The sequence below is a fragment of the Zea mays genome, chromosome 7 (genome assembly GCF_902167145.1).
Source record: "Zea mays cultivar B73 chromosome 7, Zm-B73-REFERENCE-NAM-5.0, whole genome shotgun sequence".
Classification (NCBI taxonomy): Eukaryota; Viridiplantae; Streptophyta; class Magnoliopsida; order Poales; family Poaceae; genus Zea; species Zea mays.
The window spans coordinates 92,856,302-92,882,361 of record NC_050102.1 but is presented as its reverse complement, the minus strand read 5'-3'; the positions used below and the strand labels follow the sequence as shown (position 1 = coordinate 92,882,361).

Sequence of the window (26,060 nt, the reverse complement as noted above, 5' to 3'; positions counted from 1 at the left end):
ACTCAACACTATTTTATGTGGTTTTACATCTAGGAATAGTAACATTTGATCCATACACCTATAAAACAGTGGTCATCACATTCATAATTTTGGTTGTACATCTGGATCTATGTGGTACTCTTTGCTTAATAAGTCTATCACCGTAACATTTTGATATTAGGCCAGTTAGTCATTTGTTGTTCAGGTGGGGCTTATACTGATTTCTTTCCCCTTATGTGTCCTAATCTTGCAGTTAGTGTTCTCATCATCAGCTGCAGTTTATGGGTCACCTAAGAACTCACCCTGCACTGAAGATTTTCCTCTCACTCCACATAACCCATATGGCAGAACCAAAGTATGCTTCTTTATTCCCATGAATTGATCTAGCATCAAGTCTTTTAACTGATTGCAACCATACACATTAATTGCAGCTTATGGCAGAGGAGATATGCCGTGATATCTACCATTCAGATCCTGAATGGAATATCATTTTGCTTAGGTACTTTAATCCAGTTGGGGCTCACCCCAGTGGATACCTTGGTGAAGACCCATGTGGAACTCCTAACAACCTTATGCCCTTCGTTCAGCAAATTGCAGTTGGCAGGAGGCCATCGCTAACAATATTTGGAAATAACTACGCAACAAAGGATGGGACAGGGGTACTGTTTCTTCATTATGCTACTATCTGTAACTTGTTACTTGCATCAGCATTTGAATTTTTTTTATCCATTTGGTGTTCATTTGATGTTATAGGCATTATATGTTGATGTAGAGGGCATTTTATATACATTTGAATAGATCGGCACAAGAATCACTCGTAATATTTGGTGACTGCTTAAGGCTCTTCAATTTAAAAGCTGGAGTAACAATTGAAACTATGTAGTCCGCTGGTGCTTATCAGAATATAAGTTATTGGAACCAAATAACTGAAGTGAGGATAGCTTTGATACTACAAATGTTGTACAGCCTACCTTAGTCTGCTCAATCATGCAACTTAGCATCTGTCAGCTTTTTGTGTCCACCTGTAAGGAAACATGTCATCATGTCTGATGCTATTATTGGTAGTTTACCGTAGAAGAGTTTACCCTGGCCTCCTCTGAACATTATCATCAGGGATGGAGCCAGAAAAAAATTTAGGAGGGGCTGAATTAAACAGCTACATTGATATAATCTCAATAAACCACTCAAAATCGACATATATTATAGTTTAAAGTAGTATTATATCAAAATATCAAAGTAGTATTATATTTAAACATCGATGAACGATAAAAACCATAAAAATATATAATGAGATATTTTAGGAGGGGCTTCAGTGAGGTTCTATGGGATCGAAGCGGTAGGGGGCTAAGAGTGGAGCGACTGGAGCACCACCCGCCCCAGCGCTAGATCCGTCACTACGTCGGGCCTCTATTCTTGGTTTGGAGAAAACAATCAAATGAAGAGTGGATGCAAATTAATCATGCTCTCACCGTCTATATTAAAGACATGCATTCATGATGAGAATGGTTTTTATCTCATTTATTGCAGCCAAGTTAGTTTCACCTTTCCCATCTCAGTCTGATTCGTGCATTTGCAAAGTGCTGTTGGAAGTTCACAACATCATGACCAAATTGTTAGCAGTGCATGATTCCTTTCCTGTAATGGCGTGTGATTGCATAGATAGAATTTAGGGCTGTTATGGTAGGAGATGCCTTGATTGATGTAGGGATCAATCTGTATCATACACATTAGGAAGGTCTGATCCTGATTGATTGAGGATATCACTCTGGCGCTACTTCTATAAGCCACATGATCTCCTCCTCCCCTATATATTCTGTAACCAGCTGGTTCTATTCTCATTCAATACATTGCCTACACAACACATCTCCTTCTCTCACAAATGTCAACAAAGCTATTCTAGGAATATATTATTGTGACAACCACAGTAAGATATCATTGAATATTCCCATCTATTAACAACACTTCTACATGATTGCAGGTTCGTGATTATATTCATGTGGTTGACCTTGCTGAAGGACATCTTTTCGCATTAAAGAAGCTTTTTGAAAGCTCATCTAACATAGGTTTGGACAAATGGCTGCCCCCTTATATACTATAGCTGAAATGTTTATTACCACTTTCTAGATATACATTAATGGGGTGCTTGGTTTTAGGAATAAGCTACTGCATCATTTTCTTTTTTTTCTTGAACGCGCAGGAGAGCTGCGCATCATTATATTAAGAGAAGAAAAGGGTCCAAAGTGGACCAAAGTACAAAGCCCAAAAGGCAGAACAAACAGACCCACCAACCTCCTGCTGTGCACAGTGCCCCAACCTCCAACAAAAGGAGGCAAACAACAAACGTGCCAACAGGCCCCCCACTCACCCAGAAAACTCCCTGGACCTAATAATGGCAGCACCTAGGCCTAAGCCCTCAAGATGCTTGGCACCGGCTAGACCCCAACATTCTAACTCTTCCAAGAAAACTTTTTGAATTCTGCTTATGGAAGGACTGACACCCTCGAAAACTGCCTTATTACGATGAATCCATAAACACCAAGCCCCCATGATGATGACGCTGTTAATGCCTCTTCTTTTGGATTTGTGCACTTGCTTACACACCTTCCTCCACCACTCAGCAAAAGATATCTCAATAGAAGCAGGAGAAAGATTAGCAAGCCCCAACGGTGCAAGAATGCAATGCCAAAACTGTCTAGCAAAGATGCAACTGCAAAGGAGATGTTGGATATTCTCCGGCTCCTGATCACATAGAGGACAGACCTCAGGATGATCCAGCCCTCTCTTCTGAAGTCTATCAGCTGTCCAACATTTATTCCTTATTGCCAACCATAGGAAGAATTTGCATTTGGGTGGAGCCCAAGATTTCCATAACCTCTTCCAAGGTTCAAAGGTAATCGAACCCATGAAAAAAGCCTTATAGCATGATCTAGAAGAGAACTGCCCAGAGGAAGAATGAATCCACACATGTCTATCAGCCTCTTGTGTGAGCACCACTCCTCTTAAAGCGTCCCAAAGCTGTAGGTACTGCTGCAGCCCAATCAAATTAAGAGGGGTCTCTAAGTCGCTGACCCACTGCCAGTTCTCAAGAGCATGGGCCACCGTTCTGGAAGAACTAGCCCTTTTCCCAACACTAGCAACTACATCAGGGGCAAGATCCTGGATACAAGACCCATCCAACCACCTATCTGTCCAGAATAAAGTAGTAGACCCGTCTCCAACCAAGGTAATAATTGAAGAAGCAAAGAATCTCCTGACATGCTGCTGAATAGGGAATTTCAGCCCAACCCAAGGCCTATTTGGATCTGTTTTTTCCAACCATAACCATTTAGTCTGCAGCGCCCAGCTTTGGTAAAGTAAGTTAGAAATCCCAAGGCCACCAAGATATAAAGGCCTTGTAATTATATCCCAAGAGACAAGACAACAACCTCCAGTTACCTCCTTTCTTCCTTTCCAAAGAAATCCTCTTCGAATCTTATCTATAGAATTAATCACCCACTTGGGAATATTCATGGCAATGAGAAGGTATACCGGGATGGCCGAAAGCACGAAGCGCACTATAGCTGTCCTGCCAGCCAGATTAAGCAGTCGGGCCTTCCAATTAGGAAGCCGATCAGCAATTTTGTCGACCCAAACCATGAGATCATTCCTTCTGAGCTTCTTGTCTGATATCGGCAAGCCCAAATAAGTGCAAGGGAAAGATGAAGAAGAGCACTGAAGAATATTGCAGCCCACCTGCACCGCTTGCTGATTACACCTAATTGGAATAACATAGCTTTTTTGCAAGTTAGACACCAACCCAGAGGCTGAACCAAAGCAATCCAAAATTGTTCTGACGCAGTGAAGATCTTCCTCAAAAGGCTGAACAAAAAGGACTACATCATCAGCATAAATGGACAGCCTGTTTCGAATATTAGCGCCCTCCAATCTATGCAGCAGCCCCCTATTTTCAGCCAGCTTGAATAAACTGTTGAGCACATCCATAACCAAGACGAACAACATAGGAGAAAGAGGATCCCCCTAGCGAAGCCCTCTCCGGTGCTTAATAGGAATACCAGGAGACCCATTCAAAAGCACCTGAGTGGAGGACGAGGTCAGCAAATTTGAAATCATACTTCGCCACACAGGACCAAAACCAAGATGTGAAAGCACTTCAGTCAAAAAAGCCCAAGAAACTGAATCAAAGGCTTTGGAGATATCCAACTTCAAGAACAAACTAGAGACTTTCTTCATGTGGAGAGATTTAATTGAATGCTGCACCAACATGAAGTTGTCATGAATCGATCTTCCTCTCACAAAAGCACTTTGGTTAGCAGCCACCAACTCCTGTAGGTGAGGACCCAACCTATTAGCAAGCATTTTGGTGACCAACTTAGCAAAACTATGAATTAAGCTAATTGGTCTAAAGTCCCTTGCTGTCAAGGCATCAATTTTCTTAGGAAGAAGAGCTATAAAAGCAGAATTCAGCAGCCCCAACTTGTAAGCATTTCCTTGATGAAGCGAATTTATAGCTGCCAACAAATCTGACTTAATAATATGCCAACAACGCTTATAAAACCTCCCTGTAAACCCATCAGGACCAGGAGCCTTATCAGAGGGGAGAGCTCCAATCGTGTCTTGAACCTCCTTTTCCGAGAAAGGAGCCTCCAGGAGACTCAAATCAATAGCATCTCTATGGCAACTAGCCAGATCAAGAGTAAAAGGCCTCTGGACAATAGAACCCAAAAGATTGGAAAAGAAATCATCCAGAACTTCCTGCATCTGATCATGGCTGGTGACTAACCTTCCCTCATCCTCCAAATGAGAGATAAAATTCCTCTTCTTGCGGTGGCGAGCCTGCAAGTGGAAAAATTTTGTGTTGGCATCTCCTTCCCTCAAATAATGGACCCGGGATCTTAACCGTGCAACTGTCCTTTCCAAAGAAGCAAGGACAAGGCAATGCTGCTTCAATTTGCGCAGCAGCCACACTTCCTCAGACGACAACACCCTGCTGTCCTGAGCCATCTCTATCCTGTGCAGCACCTCACGAGCCACCCCCAGCTGAGAACTGACATTGCCGACCGCGTTATGCCCCCAAGATTGCAATCTTCTCGCTAATCTTTTAAACTTTATCGACACCCTCTCAAAAGGGCAAGAAACCTGAACCGGCTGGTCCCAAGAAGCAGCAACCTCTTCCATAAAACCCGGGAGTTTAGGCCAAAAGCTCTCGAAATGAAATCTACGCTTCCCTTTAAGATCCAAACTGAGTTTAAGGATTAGAGGACAATGATCAGAAGTTTCAGATGCACTGCTGTAAAGAAAGCAATCGGGGAAAGCCTCCTCCCAACAGGTAGAACAGAAAACATGATCCAACTTAACAAGAGTGGGATTTTCCCTCTGGTTTGACCAAGTAAATCTCCTACCATCCAAAGGAATCTCCTTCAGATCCAAAGAGTTGATCAAATCTCTGAAATTGCCCAATAAAGCCCTATTGACATTTGAGTTATTCTTGTCCTCTGACTTGTAAATCTGATTGAAGTCACCAGCAATGATCCACGGGCCTACACAGGCATTCCTGATGTCTCTCAACTCTTGAAGAAAGGCAGGTTTTAAGCTATCTTGATGGGGCCCATAAACCCCAGTGAACCACCAAAGAGGACCAGAAACGCTCTTCAACTGAACCGAGACAGAATTATCCTTGATCACTGAGGCCACTTATGCAAAAGATCCATCATGCCAAGCGACTAATAAACCCCCTCTAGACCCATGAGCAGGGCCATAAACAAAATTACTGTACCCTGACCCAAGAATAGAAAGAATGTCAAAATCTGAAACGGAGCACATTTTGGTTTCTTGAAGACAAATAACAGCAGGTTTGAGGCTTACAACCAGCGACTTAACAGAGTCTCTCTTAGCACGATTATTGAGACCCCTCACATTCCAAATCAAAAAACAGCCAGATTCCATGGAAAACAAAAAGGAGGCTACCAAACCGACCACAACAACCAGCTCAGATCTGCTCCACATGGGGCACCTCCCAGCCAAACAGAGCCGCTAGGGCAGCAACATGATCCCTGGACAGTGTTGAATGAAACAGCCTAGCATAATTACTAGCATCTCGGAAAGAAATATTTTCATGCTCATCACAGAAACCCAAATGCCTGCATACTTTAGCAGCAGCGTCAGATCCCAACTCAGGGGGAAACTTTGCCACCCTCCTGCTACGCCTAGGCTTGAAATTGCTAGGCATCATCTTTCTTCGCTTGACAATCAGAGCAGGAGGGGGCAACAGCTCATCAGTCGGCTTTGTAAGACCATCCTTGAATTCTTGCAATGGGGTAGACAGCATCAGCTCCTCAACCACAATAGCCTTCTTCCTTCTAGAATATACTTTGAAACAAGGTGGCTTGGCATTCAACCTGCATGCCAAAGGCATAGCTGGCCCCATAGGCAGATCGATGATAGAACTCAATGCCTCTAAACTGCAATCACCCTGAAAACCCAACTCAACATCAACAGCCCTTGAGCCCGCAGAAGATAACTGAGAGCCAGCAGCGGGGAGCCCATTCAAACTGGGGACAAAGCCTTCAGAAGAAAAGCGAGATTCAAAAAAAGACGCCAACATCCTGTGGTCTTCCAAGCCAGCAGAGGGCAGCGAGGTAGACACCAAACTCCTTTCATCCAAACTGACAGGAACATCCTGGGCGTGAGAGCCAACAGCACGCGATGCCTCCACCACATGGGGAGGAACCGCCGAAGAAGCGTCCAAGCAAGGTGGGGGTGGCCCAGGCGCCGCCAACTCTACGACCGAGGTGATCGGGAGAGTAGCGGCCTCAACTGGTGCCCCCAACATCTGAACCAAGGAAACAAGCGGACTGGAAGACACATGCGCCGTCAAATCTTCACCCGAAGCAGACGGGAGAATTGCGGCATCAACTGGTCCACCAGCCACCGAAGACGAAGGGGCACGCGGGCCCAGCCGCGAGTGTACCGAGGTCCGAAACGAGGAAGCCGAGGGGCCATGCTGAAGCAGCCGCCGCCTCTGATGATCTTGATCATGGTCTTCGTCGACTTCACCTGGAGGTGATGGCGGAGGCGGAGGCAAGCTCCCCTCCGGCCAAACACCGGAGCGGGTAACCTTCACTGTAATAGGATATACCAAAGAGCGAGGGAAAATGGCACCATCCTCCCCCTCAACAAGAGGCTCTTGAACATGAAGATCCAAAACAGCAGGCAAACAATCCGGATTAAAACTCCACGCCCTTAGCTTGAAAACGGACATATCAATGCCCTCCACTGATTCTGGGTGCAGTTCCTGAATCAGACAAAACCCATTCAAAAGAACTTCAGCAGTACCAAGCTCCCAGAGGTGGGCAGGAATCCCCCTCAGCTCGATATCCAGCAGCAGAGGCAGGGCGCTTCCACCAGAGGCCAAGGCCTGACGAGACCAACGCTTGAGGTGCAACCTGACAGGAGGAATGAAAAGCGACTGCCCACCATTGAAGACACGAGTAGCATGATCCTCTGAGGGGAAGAAGACCAGAAAAGAGTTCGACGCAGCACGCCGAAGATGGAGCGCATCAGCTTCAAAAGAAAACCTTGAGGCGAGCGCATCCAGAACAATAGCGGCGCTTGTGGCCAAGAACTGTGACGATCAGCGCCCGACTAAGGTCAGCCTCGGCCCGATCAACCTCCCTGGAGCGCCCGATGATCCTTACATGTCGAGCGGGGCTCACAGGCGTGGGTGGAGGCGCCACCAGAACAGGATGCCCTCCCTCAGGACCAGTCTTCCACCTTCTCTGACCACGACGAGTGCGTTTCTTCAAGCCTCCAGAAGGGCCAGCCATGCCGGCCAACGAGCATCCCTCCATGTCACCGGCAGGAGAATCTGTCGAAGGGGGCTTCCTGGAGACCGGGCGCCACACCAGAGCACGCCGCGGAGGGGGCAAGGCCGTCCGCCGGCAGGGGCACACGATCGCTCGGTGCCCAGGCCGCCGGCAGAAGAAGCAACGAACCAGGCTCCGACACACAGCTGCACGATGGGAAGGCGAGAAACAATTGAAGCACTTCCCGCGCAAATCGACAGGGACAGGCCTCGGGAGGGGCTTCGAACGGTTAGAAGCTCGACGTCGAGCCTGGCGACCTTCAACTCTCACCCAGCCATCATCAGCATCAACACCGCCAGCACCACCAGGGGCAGGAGGCTTCACGGCCAACAACACATCCTTGAAGGAGCGCTGGACCTCACTGCGATCCTGCGCAACAGCAGAAGACGAACTGCCTTCCTCTCTCCACCGCTGAGCTTTCGAACGTCCACCGGGTAAGGAACCTGGGGAGCGGGAGGGGATAGGGGAAGCGGCCGACGCCGGGGAGGGAAGGGTAGTGGCCGCCGGCCTTGGAATAAGAACCGGCGTGAGGCTGTGGGATGAAGGGGCTGAGGCGCCGGCCAGAGGAGGGGAGGCGAAGGGGTGGAGGAGGGAGGCCAAGAGGCGGGAGGGGAAGCGCCATCGTGGGCAGCGCCATTAATCCCAACTCCGAGAAAAACCCACTGCATCATTTTCTCACTCCTCACTTTTTTGTTTGGTTTGTGGAATAAAATGGAGTTGATCCATCATCACCTTATTCCTCATAGTTAGTTAGTTAGTACTAATATGAGGAATTAGATCATCCCACAAAATTTGAGGAATTGACTCATGATGCACCACCTCATTTTGAATGTAGTGATTACTCAAACCAAACACCCCCTAAAGGTCTGTTTGGGGGTCTGCTTATAGCCTGGCTAGCCAGTCATGCCTAGACAGTCTAGGCCTGTTCCGACCAAGCCAATCTCCACTTGTTTTTTTGTTGAACAGTTTCTTGTACATATGATGCTCATAAAGTCAGAACGTACAGTAAGTTTTGTAGTTGAATCTTGTTCCAAATTTAACTGTTCTTGCAGGATGTGAAGCATACAACCTTGGAACCGGAAAAGGAACATCAGTGTTGGAGATAGTCAATGCATTTGAGAAGGCTTCTGGAAAGGTACACCTGATTTAATATATTTAGGACTCCCTCCATTTCTTTTTAGTTGTCGCTGTATAGTGCAATTTTGTACTATCTAGCGACAACTAAAACGAAACGGAGGGAGTATTGGACATCTCGTCGTCTCTGCCCCCTGTTTCTTTGCCATGATTTCTTTTTTGCTAGCTTACCTAGCTTGTTTGAAAAAAATTTCAATTAAACCTCAACACCTGAATTTTAAAGGTATTCAAGCAATCCTTGAATTTATCCAGGGGTATTATGTAGCCTTAGAGACTAATATTGAGAGTGAGACTATTTGACAATTCACAACAAGAACATAGGAATTTGTATGGGTTGAACGTTGTAATGTGTAACTTCAACAAATGCTTTCTAATTTCAGGAGTTAACATTGCTGTCAAGTTTCATCAATAGCCATACATATACGGGCTCTCTTCTTGCAACTTGATTTCTTATCTGTACTTGTTATCTTTTTAGAAAATCCCTTTGATCATGGGCCAACGGCGTCCTGGTGATGCTGAGATTCTCTTTTCATCGCCGGCAAAAGCAGAGAGAGAGCTCCACTGGAAGTAAGAAATATATAAAAAGGACCATATATATCATAAGTTCTATTTGTTTTTTTTGGCAATTTATTAAATGTTCCTTCTCCAGAGCGAAATATGGCATCACAGAAATGTGCGGAGACCTGTGGAACTGGGCTAGCAAGAGCCCTTATGGATACGCGGCATCTGAGTCTCCGAAGCTGAATGGTAGTTCACGCTGAGCAACGCCGATTGGCCCGTGTGGACTCACTTGTACATGAGACTGTAGTGCCAGCCAACCAGGATAAATGTAGATCTAGTCGGTCGGTCATACAGAGAGAAGTTCTATAGGCCTAGGAAAGAAATGTTATCCTGTTCCTCAGCATAAGCTCCCATAGTGGTTCTTCCATATGCGTATAGTCTATGAAATTTGTTCTAGGACCATTGCTATAGTCAACCAGCTAATTCAATTCTATTTCTTGAGTTGCGTTGCCTAAAATAGAGCATGATATAGATATCAGCATCACAAAAAGTTGCAGTTCATACAAATTTTCTTTTGTAATTGTATTGTTTCTTTGAGACAATTTCTGTATTATTAGTATTTCTTTTGAAATAAATATGTAATATTGGTTAGTGAGACCACAGTAATACTTCCATTTCAACTTCATTGGTGTGATAAATCACACTTCACTGGGGGTGTCAAAAAAATTGTTTACATGAATATCAATTGCCATCTCTGTAATCTGTGCTGAAAACCAGCAGTCGAAGAGCAGTGCATGGAGACTGTCTTTTTTTTTCTTCGTACTAGGATCATGCCCATGTATTACAATAGGAAAAAGTAATATGTTATTTATAACTATCTATTATACCACATATATTGCACATTACGTTGTTTACAGAATTAGCACCCTTTAATAGATTATTTTTTAATATATGTACTACTACCTCCCCCGTTCTTAAATATTTATCGTCAGCTAGTTTATTTTTGAACTAAAACGTGATAAATATTTGAACTAAAACGTGTCAAATAAAAAAGAACGGAGGGAGAATTTAGTAACAATCTGGTTCTTATGATATTGATATGCATGAATTAAAAATCAACCAAAATATGATTAATTGATCAGTTGTACTATTCATCTGGATCCGTAGCCCATATCATGTCTCATGCACAAAATTTTGTTCAATATCCATGAATTAAAAATCAATCAGAAATATGATTTATTGCTCAGTTGTACTATTCATTTTTATCCACAACCCACGTCAAATCTTCTGCGCAAAATTCTGTTCAATCTTAAAATTTGCTTGAAGCATCTCCATACTGAGAAATAGAATGTCATATTTCCCTATAATTAGTGATATAGAAAATCGAATAGATAAAAACTAAACTCCAATATATATTCCCTCCATTCTTTTGACAAAATAACATTTTTCTCACAATTAAACCCAAAAATTGGATTGAAGAATCAAATCAATGAAACATATGGTTTAGTATCAATATATTTAAACACTTGGTAAAATTTTATATGTAGAGGAAATTGTTCAATTTATTTATATTACCATTTTCATTACATATTTTTTTCCTTTTTATTATAAACTAATACATTAAACTAAATTATGGATTTAGGGTGTACAACACCTTGGGTGGAACCCTCTCTTCCACGTCACCCCTTGCCTCTGGCGCGTAGGGGCCCTAGCCTCATCCTTCGCACTAGGTAACATCATGTTGGTGACTTGTTCTCAAATGCTTCAGGTTAAGAACAAGGCAACATAAAAAGTGTTAAATGTTAAAACCCTTCGTCCTTAAAGACATTATGTCCCTTCGGATATAATGAATTATGGACGAAGGTTACGAAGGAAAAGACCTTCGTAAGTTCGATAGATGATGAAGAAGAACACATATATGAAATGCGAATAATAATACAAATATTATCCTCAACTTATTTTTATTATCAAATTCGTAATAACAAATTGTAAATGTACCTTCAGATTGATGAAAAGTAAAGGTACAGTCGTGATGCAAAAAGCAAATGCCAAGTCAGCGTGAACAGTACGGGAGTACTGTTCATCTATTTATAGGCGCGGGACGCAGCCCGTGCAGAATTACATTAATGCCCTTTACATTTATCAATATCTCTATAATAATTCTTCGAGGTCTAATTTGGCTTTTCATCTTTAAGTCGGTTCCTCTTTTCTGTCGTCATACCGAAGCTTTTCTGCACATAGCTTCGTGATCATCTTATCCTTCGTCATGATCGCCTTCCGTCCCGCTCAAGCTTCGTCTTGACCAGACACTTGTATACCCGTAACCTGATTCCGAAGATACCTGTTCATATATTTCACTTGGAAAACATTGTCAAATCATGTTTTTGAGGACCTTCGGAAGCCGAAGGCCCCCAACAGTAGCCCCTCGCAATATTAATTTGCTGTAATGATAAATTCATATTGTGACATGGACGAAGGCTTTAAGCCGAAGGTCCGAAAAAACACCTTCCCTTTGCTAGAATAGCAACAGTCATTGACAAGCGGGACCCTCCTGATCTCGACGCACTCGGTGTATAAATAAGAGCTCAACACGGTTTTATTTGGTACGCTCTCTTGCCATCTGCTCTTGCTCACCCAACTTTTAGCCTGTGCGCAACAACACTTGCTTGGCTTTTTAAATTTTTAAGCTTCGGTTTCGAGAGCACTTTCTCAGCGTTAGTGAAGATGTCTGAAGATAAGAGAACTGTTGCTGAATCGAAGCTGAGCCTTTCTGAGGAGATGCATCTCGGCTATCTTCAGTCAATAACAAAGACCAATACAGAGAAGATCACTAGGGAAACCTTGGAGGGTTTATCTGAAGATACTGGTGACAGTGACAGTTATGATGTAGAAAGTGGGGGTGAAGACTCCGAAGATCGACCGTGGCGACCAAGTCACATAGTCTTCGGTAAATCGAGCATTAAGCAGAGTCATCTTGATACCATGAAGGGAAGGTATTTTCGAGACATGTCTATTGTGAGGGCAGATGATGGGGAGAAAACTGTGCCTACTCCCGAAGAGAATGAAGTCGTAATCTTCCGAAGCTTCTTGAAGGCTGGACTGCGATTTCCCTTGAGCAATTTTGTTGTGGAAGTACTGAAGGTATTTGAAGTCTACCTTCACCAACTTACTGCCGAATCAATCATAAGAATGGGCATCTTCGTCTGGGCCGTGAAGAGCCAAGGTTTAGAACCAAATGCAAAAAGTTTCTGCAATATAAATGAGTTACTGTACGAGACGAAACCTTGGGGTAAAGAGCAGTATCACAACAATTTTGGCTGCTATAGCTTCGGCGCCCGATCTGGGTCAAGTTGTCCCGTGCCAACCTTTCGGAAAAGATGGCCCGACAGCTGGATGACAGAATGGTTTTATGTGAAGAATGATTTAAAAACTCGGGAAGATATTAAAGGTTTTATTATGCGCCCTGTTTGGCAACGCTTCGGCCTTCGGAGGCCGAAAGAAGAAGAGGCTCAACCGAGTATTTGACGCAATTGGGTTTGTCTACCCCGACTACCGTTATCCAGCGCGGGGTCAAAAAAGAAAGAATACATCTTCTGCGAAGGAAACTGCTTCAGCCACTCCTAGCGAGCCGGCGCCGAAGAGGAAAAGGGTAAAGGTTCTCACACACCGGCCACGTTATATTGAACCGGCCACAGTGCCTGAGTTCGTCGGTGAGACCTCTTCGGCCATCGAAGCTAAAGAATCAACTCCGCTGCCAAAAATCGAAGAGCTGGCCGAAGTGCCAGCAACAGAAAAGATAGAAGAACCGAGGACTGAAGAAACAAAAACATCAGAAGTTTTAAGTCCTTCAACAAAAATTGAGGCAGTAAAAAGCCAAAAGGGTCCAACAGTGACCCCGAAAAGAAAAAGGATGGTTAATGTGCTGGATGTTTTGGAGACAATTAAATCTTCAAGCATAACTCCGAAGAAAACTGATGAAACTTCTGAAGTGCCTACTGAAGCCTTTGTTGCTGAAGCTTTAAAGCAACAATCTGAAACTGAAGCTGGGCCTTCAGAGCCCACCAAGGTAAAACCCTTAGAAGCCGAAGAAACAAAAATGACAGAGCCAACTTTGGTTGAAGAAACTGACACTGCTGCCCCTGAAGCATCCTCCAAAGCCCTCGATTATATTGTACGACATGTTTCGGGAAAAGATTATCTGAAGAAGAGATTTTTGAAGCTAATTACTATGCCCGAGAATTGAAGTATCCAAAGGGGGCCTTAGTATTCAATGGCACAGACGAAGATGACTTCTTATACTGTCTCCCAGACAACAAAGAATTATCTGTCTGCCGGGAGATGGCTAGAAGTATGGGGTTCCCGAAGCTTGAAGCTGGCCTCTGCGCTATGATAAAGGACGATCTTGCAGACAGCCTTGCATATAATAGTCTGAAGGTATGAAAATTGCATATTTGGAAATTTATAATTTTTGAATTATTCTTTTATTCTTATACTAATTCTTTTCATATAGGGTTTAATACTTAGCAACGCTTTGAGAGCGCAAAAGAATGCTGAAGACGAGAGCTATAATATTGCTTTTAACAACCTACGGACAGAGGTTATTAAGCTAAGAAACGAAGCTTTGGAAAAAGATAAAATTCTGCTTACATTGGTGGATAAGATAAAGGAAGACGAAGCTGCTTCTAAAGCTCAAGTTGAGGCTCAGAAGCGCGAAATTGAAGATCTTCAGAAACAGTTAGCCAGAGCTAAAGAAGAGCGCATACTTGAAGAGACGAAACGAGAACTCAGCGATCAGTGGGCAAATCATTTAGAAGGAAACGTTGAAGAGCTTCGAGCATGCAAGAAAAGGTGCTATGATAAATCTACAGAATGCGCTAAGAAAATAAAAACTAGCTTCGCCAGCGTTGGCGCATTCTCGAGCGAGGAAAACTTTACAAGGGGCAACCTCGAAGGCCCGATTGAATGGATCAGTCACGAAGCTGAGGCCTTTGAGGAAATTTTAAATAGCCATGGAGACATTTGTGCTTTTTCGGGTGCCAGGGGGATTGCTACTATTTTGGAGAGGAAAGGCTGCGAGCATGTGAAATCTTTAGCACAATCCGAAACTGCCTTATCCTCCGAAGATATAAAAGACCCCTCGGCCGAAGCAAGCCTGGTTGGTGGAAAATTTTTCACCGACATCTGGGACAATGGCGGCCGGAAATGGCCCAAGAAATTATTCAGAAAAGCGAAAAAGGCATTCATGATGCTAGAAAGGTAGCAGAGGCTGCTGAGAAAAGCGCAGTGCCCGAAGGGCAAATAGGTATTAATTAGTGGTTTTTGACTCTTCGTTGTAATTTTTTGATTTCGAACTTGTTCATGGTTTGTAATAGTAATATATCCGTATCTTCTCTTCCCTCAGAGCCTGCTGAGCTATCTCCGGGCCCCCACACGAAGGGGGATGACGAAATTAGACAAATGGTCGAAGCCATAATGGATAAAGTTGTTGATCAGCTTCTAAACGAAGCTGTAGAAGTAGTCTTAAGGGAAGATTAGATGCTGCTGTAAAAACATTTAGATTGTAATGCTTGTTGAGAATCATGTGTAATATTGTGTAACTTTGAATGTAATATATTAGCTGTTTAAAATTCTATTCTTTACGATGCATGAAACATTAGATACATACCGTTTTTGAGTCTTTGACGAAAAAACACCTTCCCTTCTTTTCATGCTTCGTAAATAATATTTGTATTCTCATAAAATCAGTAACCAATCCTCGTAAAATCAATAATCAATAGATTTTTCCATTTCAGAGTTTTGACGAAGATATAACTCTCCAATGGCTATTGTTTGTGCCGTGTCACTATTTCTTCAAAACGATCTTCGAAAATTTTTTTGAGACCCCCCTTCTTGCGTTGTTGATGCGCTATGATGTATAATGTTATGCTATGCAAATGATGTAATGATGTGATGTTATGCAAAAATGATATTTGCCGAAGGTCGACATCTATTTTTCACTGTAAGCCTCCCTTAGGAGCTTCTTCGCCTTTTACTTCAGCGAAATCAGCGTTTATTTTTCGCTGTAAGCCTCCCTTAGGAGCTTCTTCACCTTTTACTTTCAGCGGAATCAACGTTTATTTTTCGTTGTAAGCCTCCCTTAGGAGCTTCTTCTCCTTTTACTTTCAGCGGAATCAGCGTTTATTTTTCGTTGTAAGCTCTGCATTCCCTTTGGAACGACTTTTGAGCAGAAAACTTACACTGCGCTCCCTTAGGAACGACTTTTTACTGTTTCGAAGAAATTGCACTGCGTTCCTTAGAACAAATTTTTGATAATTCGAAGGTCCTCCGTGCCACCATAAATTCTTATGCTTCGGCAACTCAAGCCTATGGAGAAGATATATTTTTATTATGGTAAAAAGCGAAACTGTTACAAGAGATTGAAAAACGATAAAAGACACTTAAACTTCCCATAATTGTTCCTTACTAAAAATAAAGTAATACTGAATGCGAAAATGCGAAAAGCTGCTGTTGAGGTAGGATATTTTTCAGTAAATGTGCTTCGACTCTGGCACAGTGCTGTTGACTGTGCGAGCTTCGGACTCCTCTCTGAAGTCCCGCTGAAGGTGAGTATGCTGACTCCCTTCTGGCTGCTGACCTCGTTGTGTTGGTGGTGGCGGTGGTGGCTGTTGCCAAGATGCTTGGGGTTGGCTTGCCGAAGCAACAGAAGCTGCAGGGTGATTGCCTACATATTCTGGAATGTAAGGCGAATGGTACGAAGCAGTATGCATGACCTGCTTCGGTTGACTCTGTTGTGCTGCAGCTTCTGCTATCTCCTTTTGCTTTTGGATGGTAACATGGCACATCCTGGTGGTATGGCTCTTGTCTTCACCACAGAATAGACAGTAAATTTTTCTTGGCTGATCCCCGAATCTTCCCTCGAAGCCCCTGGCGCCTCTGCCCCTTGGCGCTGGCGGCTGGAAAGAGCTTTGCTGCTGCCCCGAAGCTTGCAAGGAGTATTGTGGCCTTTGCTGCTGACTTCCTCTATCATCAGTTTGAGTAGAATTGTGAATTGACCTGACGTGCCTCGGATGGAATCTTCCTCCGAAGCCCCTGGTCATTTCAGATAAACTGAATGCTTCCTCTCTTCTTTGGCGAAAGTCATTGTCAGCTCGAATATACTCGTCCATCTTCTGGAGCAGCTTCTCCAAAGTTTGGGGAGGCTTCCTGGCAAAGTATTGAGCTGAAGGTCCCGGCCGAAGTCCCTTAATCATGGCCTCAATGACAATTTCATTGGGCACTGTTGGTGCCTGTGCCCTCAGACGCAGGAACCTTCGGACATACGCCTGAAGGTATTCTTCGTGGTCCTGGGTGCATTGGAATAAGGCTTGAGAAGTGACCGGCTTTGTCTGAAACCCTTGGAAGCTGGTTATCAACATGTCCTTTAGATTCTGCCATGAAGTGATTGTTCCTAGCCGAAGAGAAGAGTACCAGGTTTGTGCAACACTCTTGACGGCCATGACGAAGGACTTTGCCATGACTGCAGTATTGCCACCATACGAAGATATGGTTGCTTCATAGCTCATCAAGAATTGCTTCGGGTCTGAATGACCGTCGTACATAGGGAGCTGGGGGGGCTAGTAAGACTGGGGCCATGGTGTAGCCTGCAGTTCTGTTGACAGAGGAGAAGCATCATCAAAAGCAAAATTTCCATGATGGAAATCTTCATACCAGTCGTCCTCGTTGTAGAAGCCCTCCTGATGAAGCTCTCTGCGTGGAGGCCTTCGGTTCTGGTCATCTTGAGCAAGATGACGAACTTCTTCCGAAGCTTCATCTATCTGCCTCTGTAGGTCAGCTAGACGAGCCATCTTTTCCTTCTTTCGTTGAACCTGTTGTTGGAGCATCTCCAAGTTTTGGATTTCTTGATCCAAATCATCCTCCTGAGGCGTCGGACTGGTGGCCTTCCTCTTCTGGCTTTGGGCCTCCCTAAGAGAAAGGACATCCTGATTGGGATCCAGCGGATGTAGAGTGGCAGCCCCTGTGGCTGAAGCTTTCTTCGGCGGCATGACGAAGGTGATGCTTGCCGAAGGTGTTCAAAACTCAAAAAATGGACGTGAGTTCACCGGAGGTGGGCACCAATGTTGGTGACTTGTTCTCAAATGCTTCAGGTTAAAAACAAGGCAACATAAAAAGTGTTAAATGTTAAAACCCTTCGTCCTTAAAGACATTATGTCCCTTCGGATATAATGAATTCTGGACGAAGGTTACGAAGGAAAAGACCTTCGTAAGTTCGATAGATGATGAAGAAGAACACATATATGAAATGCGAATAATAATACAAATATTATCCTCAACTTATTTTTATTATCAAATTCGTAATAACAAATTGTAAATAACCTTCAGATTGATGAAAAGTAAAGGTACAGTCGTGATGCAAAAAGCGAATGCCAAGTCAGCGTGAACAGTACGGGAGTACTGTTCATCTATTTATAGGCGCGGGACGCAGCCCGTGCAGAATTACATTAATGCCCTTTACATTTATCAATAACTCTATAATAATTCTTTGAGGTCTAATTTGGCTTTTCATCTTTAAGTCGGTTCCTCTTTTCTGCCGTCATACCGAAGCTTTTCTGCACATAGCTTCGTGATCATCTTATCCTTCGTCATGATCGCCTTTCGTCCCGCTCAAGCTTCGTCTTGACCAGATACTTGTATACCCGTAACCTGATTCCGAAGATACCTGTTCATATATTTCACTTGGAAAACATTGTCAAATCATGTTTTTGAGGACCTTCGGAAGCCGAAGGCCCCCAACACATCACTTGCGGGTAAAGTTGTATAACCTCTGTAGAGTGTAAAACAGATTAATCAGCCATGCCCACGGTTAAGAGTGGCTTTAGGGTTCTGCATATATTGGTGTTTACAAAAGGAAAATATCGAGAGGCTAGTATGCTTTAAATGTAAAAGTAAAACTTGACCAACTAAAAGTAATCATTTGAGCCAAGTCCACTATAAAGCCAATCTATTTACCAAACAATAGGATACTTGATAAGTGTGAAAGTACTCACCCTTTCCTTTTCCACACTACTCTATGTATCTTTAGCTCAGAAGGAAGACAACATGTGTTAGGACTACGATAAATTCTAGCCACATGATCAACTAGGTGGCTATAGGATGATATACTAGTGAAATGTATGATGTATCAAACATTATCAGTTATGTAATAAACACTCTATTTTTCTATTGTTCATCAATATAATCCACTGTATGACATTGTTGCATTGTGATATTTTGATCCATTTACATGTATAGTGGACATTCAATTTATCCTTAAAATCGGGTGTGATAGTACATTATTTGATAGGATTGTGTCTAATGGCTAGTAATAGGAGCTTCTCTAACAGCAATCTCGAAAGCAACAATGAGGTAAAACCTTCTTATGACGATTTAGCTTATCTTATTGAAAATCTCGGTACTTTATTATAAATATAAAAATTAAGAAACATGATGTTTTGGTGTATCTATCCATGCTGAAATTTCTAGACTTACAACTTTAATACCAATTGATAATTCATGCAAACAATGTGATGTAATGTATGCTGAATTACTTCTCTAAGGGATGAATATTTCAAAACTAGAGCAACTTAAGGTAGAAATGGAGAAAAAAATTTCATGTTTGTGTAACCGATCAACCAATTTCTTATGGCAACTACAATACTCTTGAGTTAAAATTGAAAGATGTTATTCCTAAAGTGTGATAAATTAAAAACGATTTCCCACACATAAGGTTATTTCTTGCTCTAATTGTCAAAAATAAAAGAAACTTGTATATATATTCATGTGATAATTGTTCCATCCTTTTGAAATATATTCATATTTGCAAAGTAAGATAGGAACTTAAAGTTTAAATCAAATTTTAGAACAAAATACTAGTTCTATAAAATCTAATACTGGTTTAGGGTTTGATCCTTATGCACATTAGAGGACTCATGCTCTTAAAATTGTTGAATCTCTTGGTAATAGAAAGATTGAAACATGTAATGAGTCTAAAAAGAATGATTTTGAATATGCTAGAATGATATCATCTACTAACACAATAAATGCAAATGTGGCTTCTACTTCTCAACATCAATATAAAGTTAAATTTACATGTACTCATTATGGTAGAGATGGACATTAGATTTTTGGTTTAGACTAGCCAAACAACAAAGTTAATAAAGAGCTAAGGCTAAATCTAGTTTCAAAATTGCATACTTTATTCTTCGTAAGAGTGTGTATTATTCTTCTATGTATAGAGTGAAGCAAACAACTTTTGTTTCTAGAAACATGAGTGTAGGGGAAATGATCCCCAGTCTCCAGGACCCACCGGCCAGCGAGCTCACTGGAGGAAGGACCCCTGGTCGCTAAGGCTCATTGATCAATTGGGAGAGGCAGATACGTCAACCTTGAAAGGATCCACCCCCTAACGAAACCTACGGCACCGAGCCTAGGGTCGGGCGTGGTGGAACCTGACAAGGGAGGCCGGGCGTGTTAGAAGGGAACCACTCGAGTGGATCCCACGCTCGACCTCAGACTAACTCGCCATAAATACATACCACATTTAACCAGGTCTGGCACCGAGCCACAGCGCGGGGCCGGTCTGCTTCGCACTCATGACCGACGAGCACATCGGGCCACATAACACTCATGACATACGAGACCCTCAGACTGTGGCACATTAATGGCCCACGCAACCCTCAACCTATAGTACACTTATGGCCTATTGAACTAGGCCTGAGTGCATAGACCTCCCACAGGGCACTACACGACAAACCACGCCGAGCCTCAGGCTACAGAGGCTAGTGGTCAGTGTAGCCGAAATGATAACATCTAGGACCATCACCACCCTGACGTCATCCATCATGGTAAATACGAGATAGTCAGGCAACCCCGTTCCCCACGAGTACGTGTGGCTCCACCCGAGGTAAAACACTGGTTTTACCCATGCCTTACGGCTCCTTCACAGGGAAGCCACCACTGACCGACCCTTCTCCTGGCCTATAAAAGTGAGAGGCTGGCCTCCAGGAAAAGGGGATCAATCGGGTGTGATAGTACATTATTTGATAGGATTGTGTCTAATGGCTAGTAATAGGAGCTTCTCTAACAGCAATCTCGAAAGCAACAATGAGGTAAAACCTTCTTATGATGATTTAGCTTATCTTATTGAAAATCTCGGTACTTTATTATAAATATAAAAATTAAGAAACATGATGTTTTGGTGTATCTATCCATGCTGAAATTTCTAGACTTACAACTTTAATACCAATTGATAATTCATGCAAACAATGTGATGTAATGTATGCTGAATTACTTCTCTAAGGGATGAATATTTCAAAACTAGAGCAACTTAAGGTAGAAATGGAGAAAAAAATTTCATGTTTGTGTAACCGATCAACCAATTTCTTATGGCAACTACAATACTCTTGAGTTAAAATTGAAAGATGTTATTCCTAAAGTGTGATAAATTAAAAACGATTTCCCACACATAAGGTTATTTCTTGCTCTAATTGTCAAAAATAAAAGAAACTTGTATACATATTCATGTGATAATTGTTCCATCCTTTTGAAATATATTCATATTTGCAAAGTAAGATAGGAACTTAAAGTTTAAATCAAATTTTAGAACAAAATACTAGTTCTATAAAATCTAATACTGGTTTAGGGTTTGATCCTTATGCACATTAGAGGACTCATGCTCTTAAAATTGTTGAATCTCTTGGTAATAGAAAGATTGAAACATGTAATGAGTCTAAAAAGAATGATTTTGAATATGCTAGAATGATATCATCTACTAACACAATAAATGCAAATGTGGCTTCTACTTCTCAACATCAATATAAAGTTAAATTTACATGTACTAATTATGGTAGAGATGGACATTAGATTTTTGGTTTAGACTAGCCAAACAACAAAGTTAATAAAGAGCTAAGGCTAAATCTAGTTTCAAAATTGCATACTTTATTCTTCGTAAGAGTGTGTATTATTCTTCTATGTATAGAGTGAAGCAAACAACTTTTGTTTCTAGAAACATGAGTGTAGGGGAAATGATCCCCAGTCACCAGGACCCACCGGCCAGCGAGCTCACTGGAGGAAGGACCCCTGGTCGCTAAGGCTCATTGATCAATTGGGAGAGGCAGATACGTCAACCTTGAAAGGATCCACCCCCTAACGAAACCTACGGCACCGAGCCTAGGGTCGGGCGTGGTGGAACCTAACAAGGGAGGCCGGGCGTGTTAGAAGGGAACCACTCGAGTGGATCCCACACTCGACCTCAGACTAACTCGCCATAAATACATACCACATTTAACCAGGTCTGGCACCGAGCCACAGCGCGGGGCCGGTCTGCTTCGCACTCATGACCGACGAGCACATCGGGCCACATAACACTCATGACATACGAGACCCTCAGACTGTGGCACATTAATGGCCCACGCAACCCTCAACCTATAGTACACTTATGGCCTATTGAACTAGGCCTGAGTGCATAGACCTCCCACAGGGCACTACACGACAAACCACGCCGAGCCTCAGGCTACAGAGGCTAGTGGTCAGTGTAGCCGAAATGATAACATCTAGGACCATCACCACCCTGACGTCATCCATCATGGTAAATACGAGATAGTCAGGCAACCCCGTTCCCCACGAGTACGTGTGGCTCCACCCGAGGTAAAACACTGGTTTTACCCATGCCTTACGGCTCCTTCACAGGGAAGCCACCACTGACCGACCCTTCTCCTGGCCTATAAAAGTGAGAGGCTGGCCTCCAGGAAAAGGGGATTAATCGGTCCAAAGGAGAGAGCTCTTGGGGCAACCAGGCGCCTTCAGACGGATACGTGCCCACAAGGACGAACAGGAGGAGGAGAACCACCGATGAGGACCAGGAGGTCGGAGCCCAGCCCAGCCAAGACTTAGCTAGGACTCCACCCTACAACTTCTAAGCTCCACTTCCACCCCGATAAAGGGACTTGTGAGCCTCTCCTCCCTCTCTCGACCACTTGTAACCCCTACTACGAGTTTGATCATCAATGGTGCCGGTAGCGCAAGCCACCGATGACTGGACGTAGGGACATTCTACCCTAACCAGTATAAACCTTGCGCCCTCCGTGCACACCCTACAGAGCCTAGAACATGTACAATAAATTTACTTGTTAGAGCGAGGTACGAAACACCAAAAGTTGGTGCACAAGGTAGGGGCCTTGCGCGTTCGGCATCGAGATTATCTATGCTCCGGATGGCAAGCCGCAACGACAATTGACCTCCCGAAATGGTGCTCCGATTTGGGAGTCTTAACTTCCCCCTTCAACAGCGAAGGAGAAGCGATCCGAGCCACGGAAGCCTGACCCTCTCCATAGAGGAATCTTGGCATGACTGCGAGGGCCAACGGAGGCACCCATGTCGAATGCACCCCCACAACATCCATCCGCTTCAGGAGCCTTGACTTCACCATCGGTCAGGAGGGCAACATGGTTAGGGCGATGCCCGACCGACCTATCCCACCTGACAACCGTGATGCTGTCTTGGTGCCCCTCGGCGCCATTGGCCTCGCCCCACGCGGGCGACGCGGGGGGTCCAGACCAGCCCCGCCTTCCGAGGCTGACGAAATAAGGCGACAGATCAAGATTCATGTGGGGCCTAACCTCTCATATGGCGATCTGTCAGTCTTCTTCACTACCTACGCAAAGCTTTCTATGTCGTATGATGTAGAGACGGTGTCCTACCATGACGACTCTCGCGGCGACTTCGGTGCCTTTCCATCTCGACCGTGCCACGCCCCGGTAGTAATTGCTGCCCTCGTGGACTGAAAGGGAATAGGCTTACACCTTTTCCTATATGAATTTTGGTGGTTGAATTGCCCAACACAAATTAATTGGACTAACTAGTTTGCTCTAGATTATGAGTTCTACAGGTGCCAAAAGTTCACAACAAACCAATACAAAGATAAAAGAAAGGGTTCAAAACAAAGGAGCAAAGTATACCGAAGGCAACCCTAATCTGGCGCACTGGACTGTCCGGTGTGCCACCGGACAGCGTCCGGTGCACCAGGAAGGATCAACTCAAACTCGCTAGCTTCGGGAATTCTGGAGGCCGCTCCGCTATAATTCACTGGACTGTCCGGTGTAGTACCGGACTGTCCGGTGTGCCAGCGGAGCAACGGCTACCTCACGCCAACGGTCGTCTGCAACGGTACAGTAAAAGTGAACAGTGCGCGCCTGCACGTGCAGAAGTCAGAGCAGCGCCAGAAGGCGCACCGGACAGTGAATAGTGACTGTTCGGTGCACCCGGACTATCCGGTGGCCCACATGTCAGAAGCTCCAACGGTTGAACCCTAACGGCCTGGTGACATGGCTGGCACACCGGACAGTGTCCGGTGGCGCACCGGACTGTCCGGTGCGCCATACGACAGAAGCCTCCACCAACGGTCAACTTGGTGGTTGGGGCTATAAATACCCCCCAACCACCACACTTCAAAGCATCCAAGTTTTCAGCCATCAAACCTCATACAAGATCTCTAGACTTCATTCCAAGACACAAACAAGAGATCAAATCCTCTCCCAAGTCCAAAGTTCATTCCAATCAAATAGTGACTAGAGAGAGTGACAATTGTGTTCATTTGAGTTTTTGCGCTTGGATCGCTTTTCTTCTTCCTTCTTTCTTGTTTCTAACTCAATTGTAATCAAGGCAAGAGACAACAATTGTATGGTGGTCCTTGTGGGGACTTGGTGTCCCGATTGATTAAGAAGAGAAGCTCACTCGGTCTAGGTGACCGTGTGAGAGAGGGAAAGGGTTGAAAGAGACCCGGTCTTTGTGACCACCTCAACGGGGAGTAGGTTTGCAAGAACCGAACCTCGGTAAAACAAATCACCGTGTCATCCACCTTATTTGCTTGTGATTTGTTTTCGCCTTCTCTCTTTCGGACTCGTTTATAATTCTAACGCTAACCTCGGCTTGTAGTTGTGCTTAAGTTTATAATTTTCAGATTCCGCCTATTCACCCCCTCTAGGCGACTTTCAATTGGTATCAGAGCCTGGTACTTCATTAGAGCCTAACCGCTCGAAGTGATGTCAGGCGATCACGCCAAGAAGGAGATGGTGACCGGCGAGAAGCCCGCCACAAGCCATGGGAAGGCTCCATCCAGGGAGTCCAGCAATAAGGTGAAGGGATCCCCTTCATACGACAAGTCGCGTCAGAGCGGCGAAAAGAAAAAGAAGATGAAGAAAGTGGTCTACTACGAGACCGACTCTTCATCGCCATCCATCTCCGGCTCCGACACGCCATCCGTCACTTCTAAGCGCCATGAGCGCAAGAAGTTTAGTAAGATCCCCTTACGCTATCCTCGCATTTCCAAACGTACTCCTTTACTTTCCGTCCCATTAGGCAAACCACCCATGTTTGATGGTGAAGATTATAATATGTGGAGTGACAAAATGAGGCACCATCTAACCTCACTCCACACTAGTATTTGGGATGTTGTTGAGATTGGAGTACAGGTACCATCACCGGGGGATGAAGACTATGACTCGGACGAAGTTGCCCAAATCTGGCACTTCAACTACCAAGCCACCACTATACTCCTCACCTCTCTAAGTCGAGAGGAGTATAACAAGGTGCAAGGGTTGAAGAGCGCCAAGGAGATTTGGGATGTGCTCGAAACCGTGCATGAAGGAGATGAGGTGACCAAGATCACCAAGAGGGAAACGATCGAGGGGGAGCTCGGTCGCTTCATGCTTCACCAAGGCGAGGAACCACAAGCAATGTACAACCGGCTCAAGACAATGGTGAACCAAGTGCGCAACCTCGGGAGCACCAAATGGGATGACCATGAAATGGTCAAGGTTATTCTTAATCACTCGTATTTCTTAACCCTACTCAAGTTCAATTAATTCATGGTGATCCAAGATATAAACTAATGTCTCCCGAGGAAGTAATAGGAAAATTTGTGAGCTTTGAATTGATGATCAAAGGCTCAAAGAAGATCATCGAGCAAGGCGCTTCCTTCTCCGTACCCGAGGCACAACCCGTCACATTCAAGGCAATGGAGGAGAAGAAAGAAGACTCTACACCAAGTAGGGTCCCCATCGACGCCTCCAAGCTCGACAATGAGGAGATGGCGCTCATCATCAAGAGCTTCCGCCAAATCCTCAAGCAAAGGAGGGGGAAAGACTACAAGTCCCGCTCCAAGAAGGTTTGCTACAAATATGGTAAGCCCGGTCATTTTATCGCTAAATGTCCTTTCTCTAGTGATAGTGACAGGGATAATGACAATAGGGGAAAGAAGAAGGAGAAGAAAAAATATTACAAGAAGAAAGGCGGTGATGCCCATGTTTGCCGGGAGTGGGACTCCGACGATAGCTCCACCGACTCCTCCTCCGACGAGGACACCGCCAACATCACCGTCAACAAGGGACTTCTCTTCCCCAACGCCGGCCACAAGTGCCTCATGGCAAAGGACGACAAGAAGAAGAAGGTAAAATCAAGATCCTCCACTAAGTATGCAACCTCTAGTGATGAGGATAATTCTAGTGATGATGAAGATAATTTGCTTACTCTTTTTGCCAATATTAACATGCA

At 44.1% G+C, this 26,060-nt stretch overlaps 1 protein-coding gene across 1 annotated transcript in view; it reads left to right on the top strand.

The window, feature by feature from the left end:
- Positions 1–10,126, top strand: part of LOC100283489 (uncharacterized) — a 39,099-nt gene extending 28,973 nt beyond the window's left edge. The window contains exons 4-9 of the mRNA NM_001156389.1: positions 233–334; positions 411–638; positions 1,958–2,042; positions 8,894–8,976; positions 9,451–9,542; positions 9,625–10,126. Of these exons, the coding sequence (NP_001149861.1) occupies positions 233–334; positions 411–638; positions 1,958–2,042; positions 8,894–8,976; positions 9,451–9,542; positions 9,625–9,736 (702 nt within the window). The 3' untranslated portion in view covers positions 9,737–10,126. The remainder of the gene's footprint in view (positions 1–232; positions 335–410; positions 639–1,957; positions 2,043–8,893; positions 8,977–9,450; positions 9,543–9,624) is intronic.
- Positions 10,127–26,060: the final 15,934 nt, after the last annotated feature.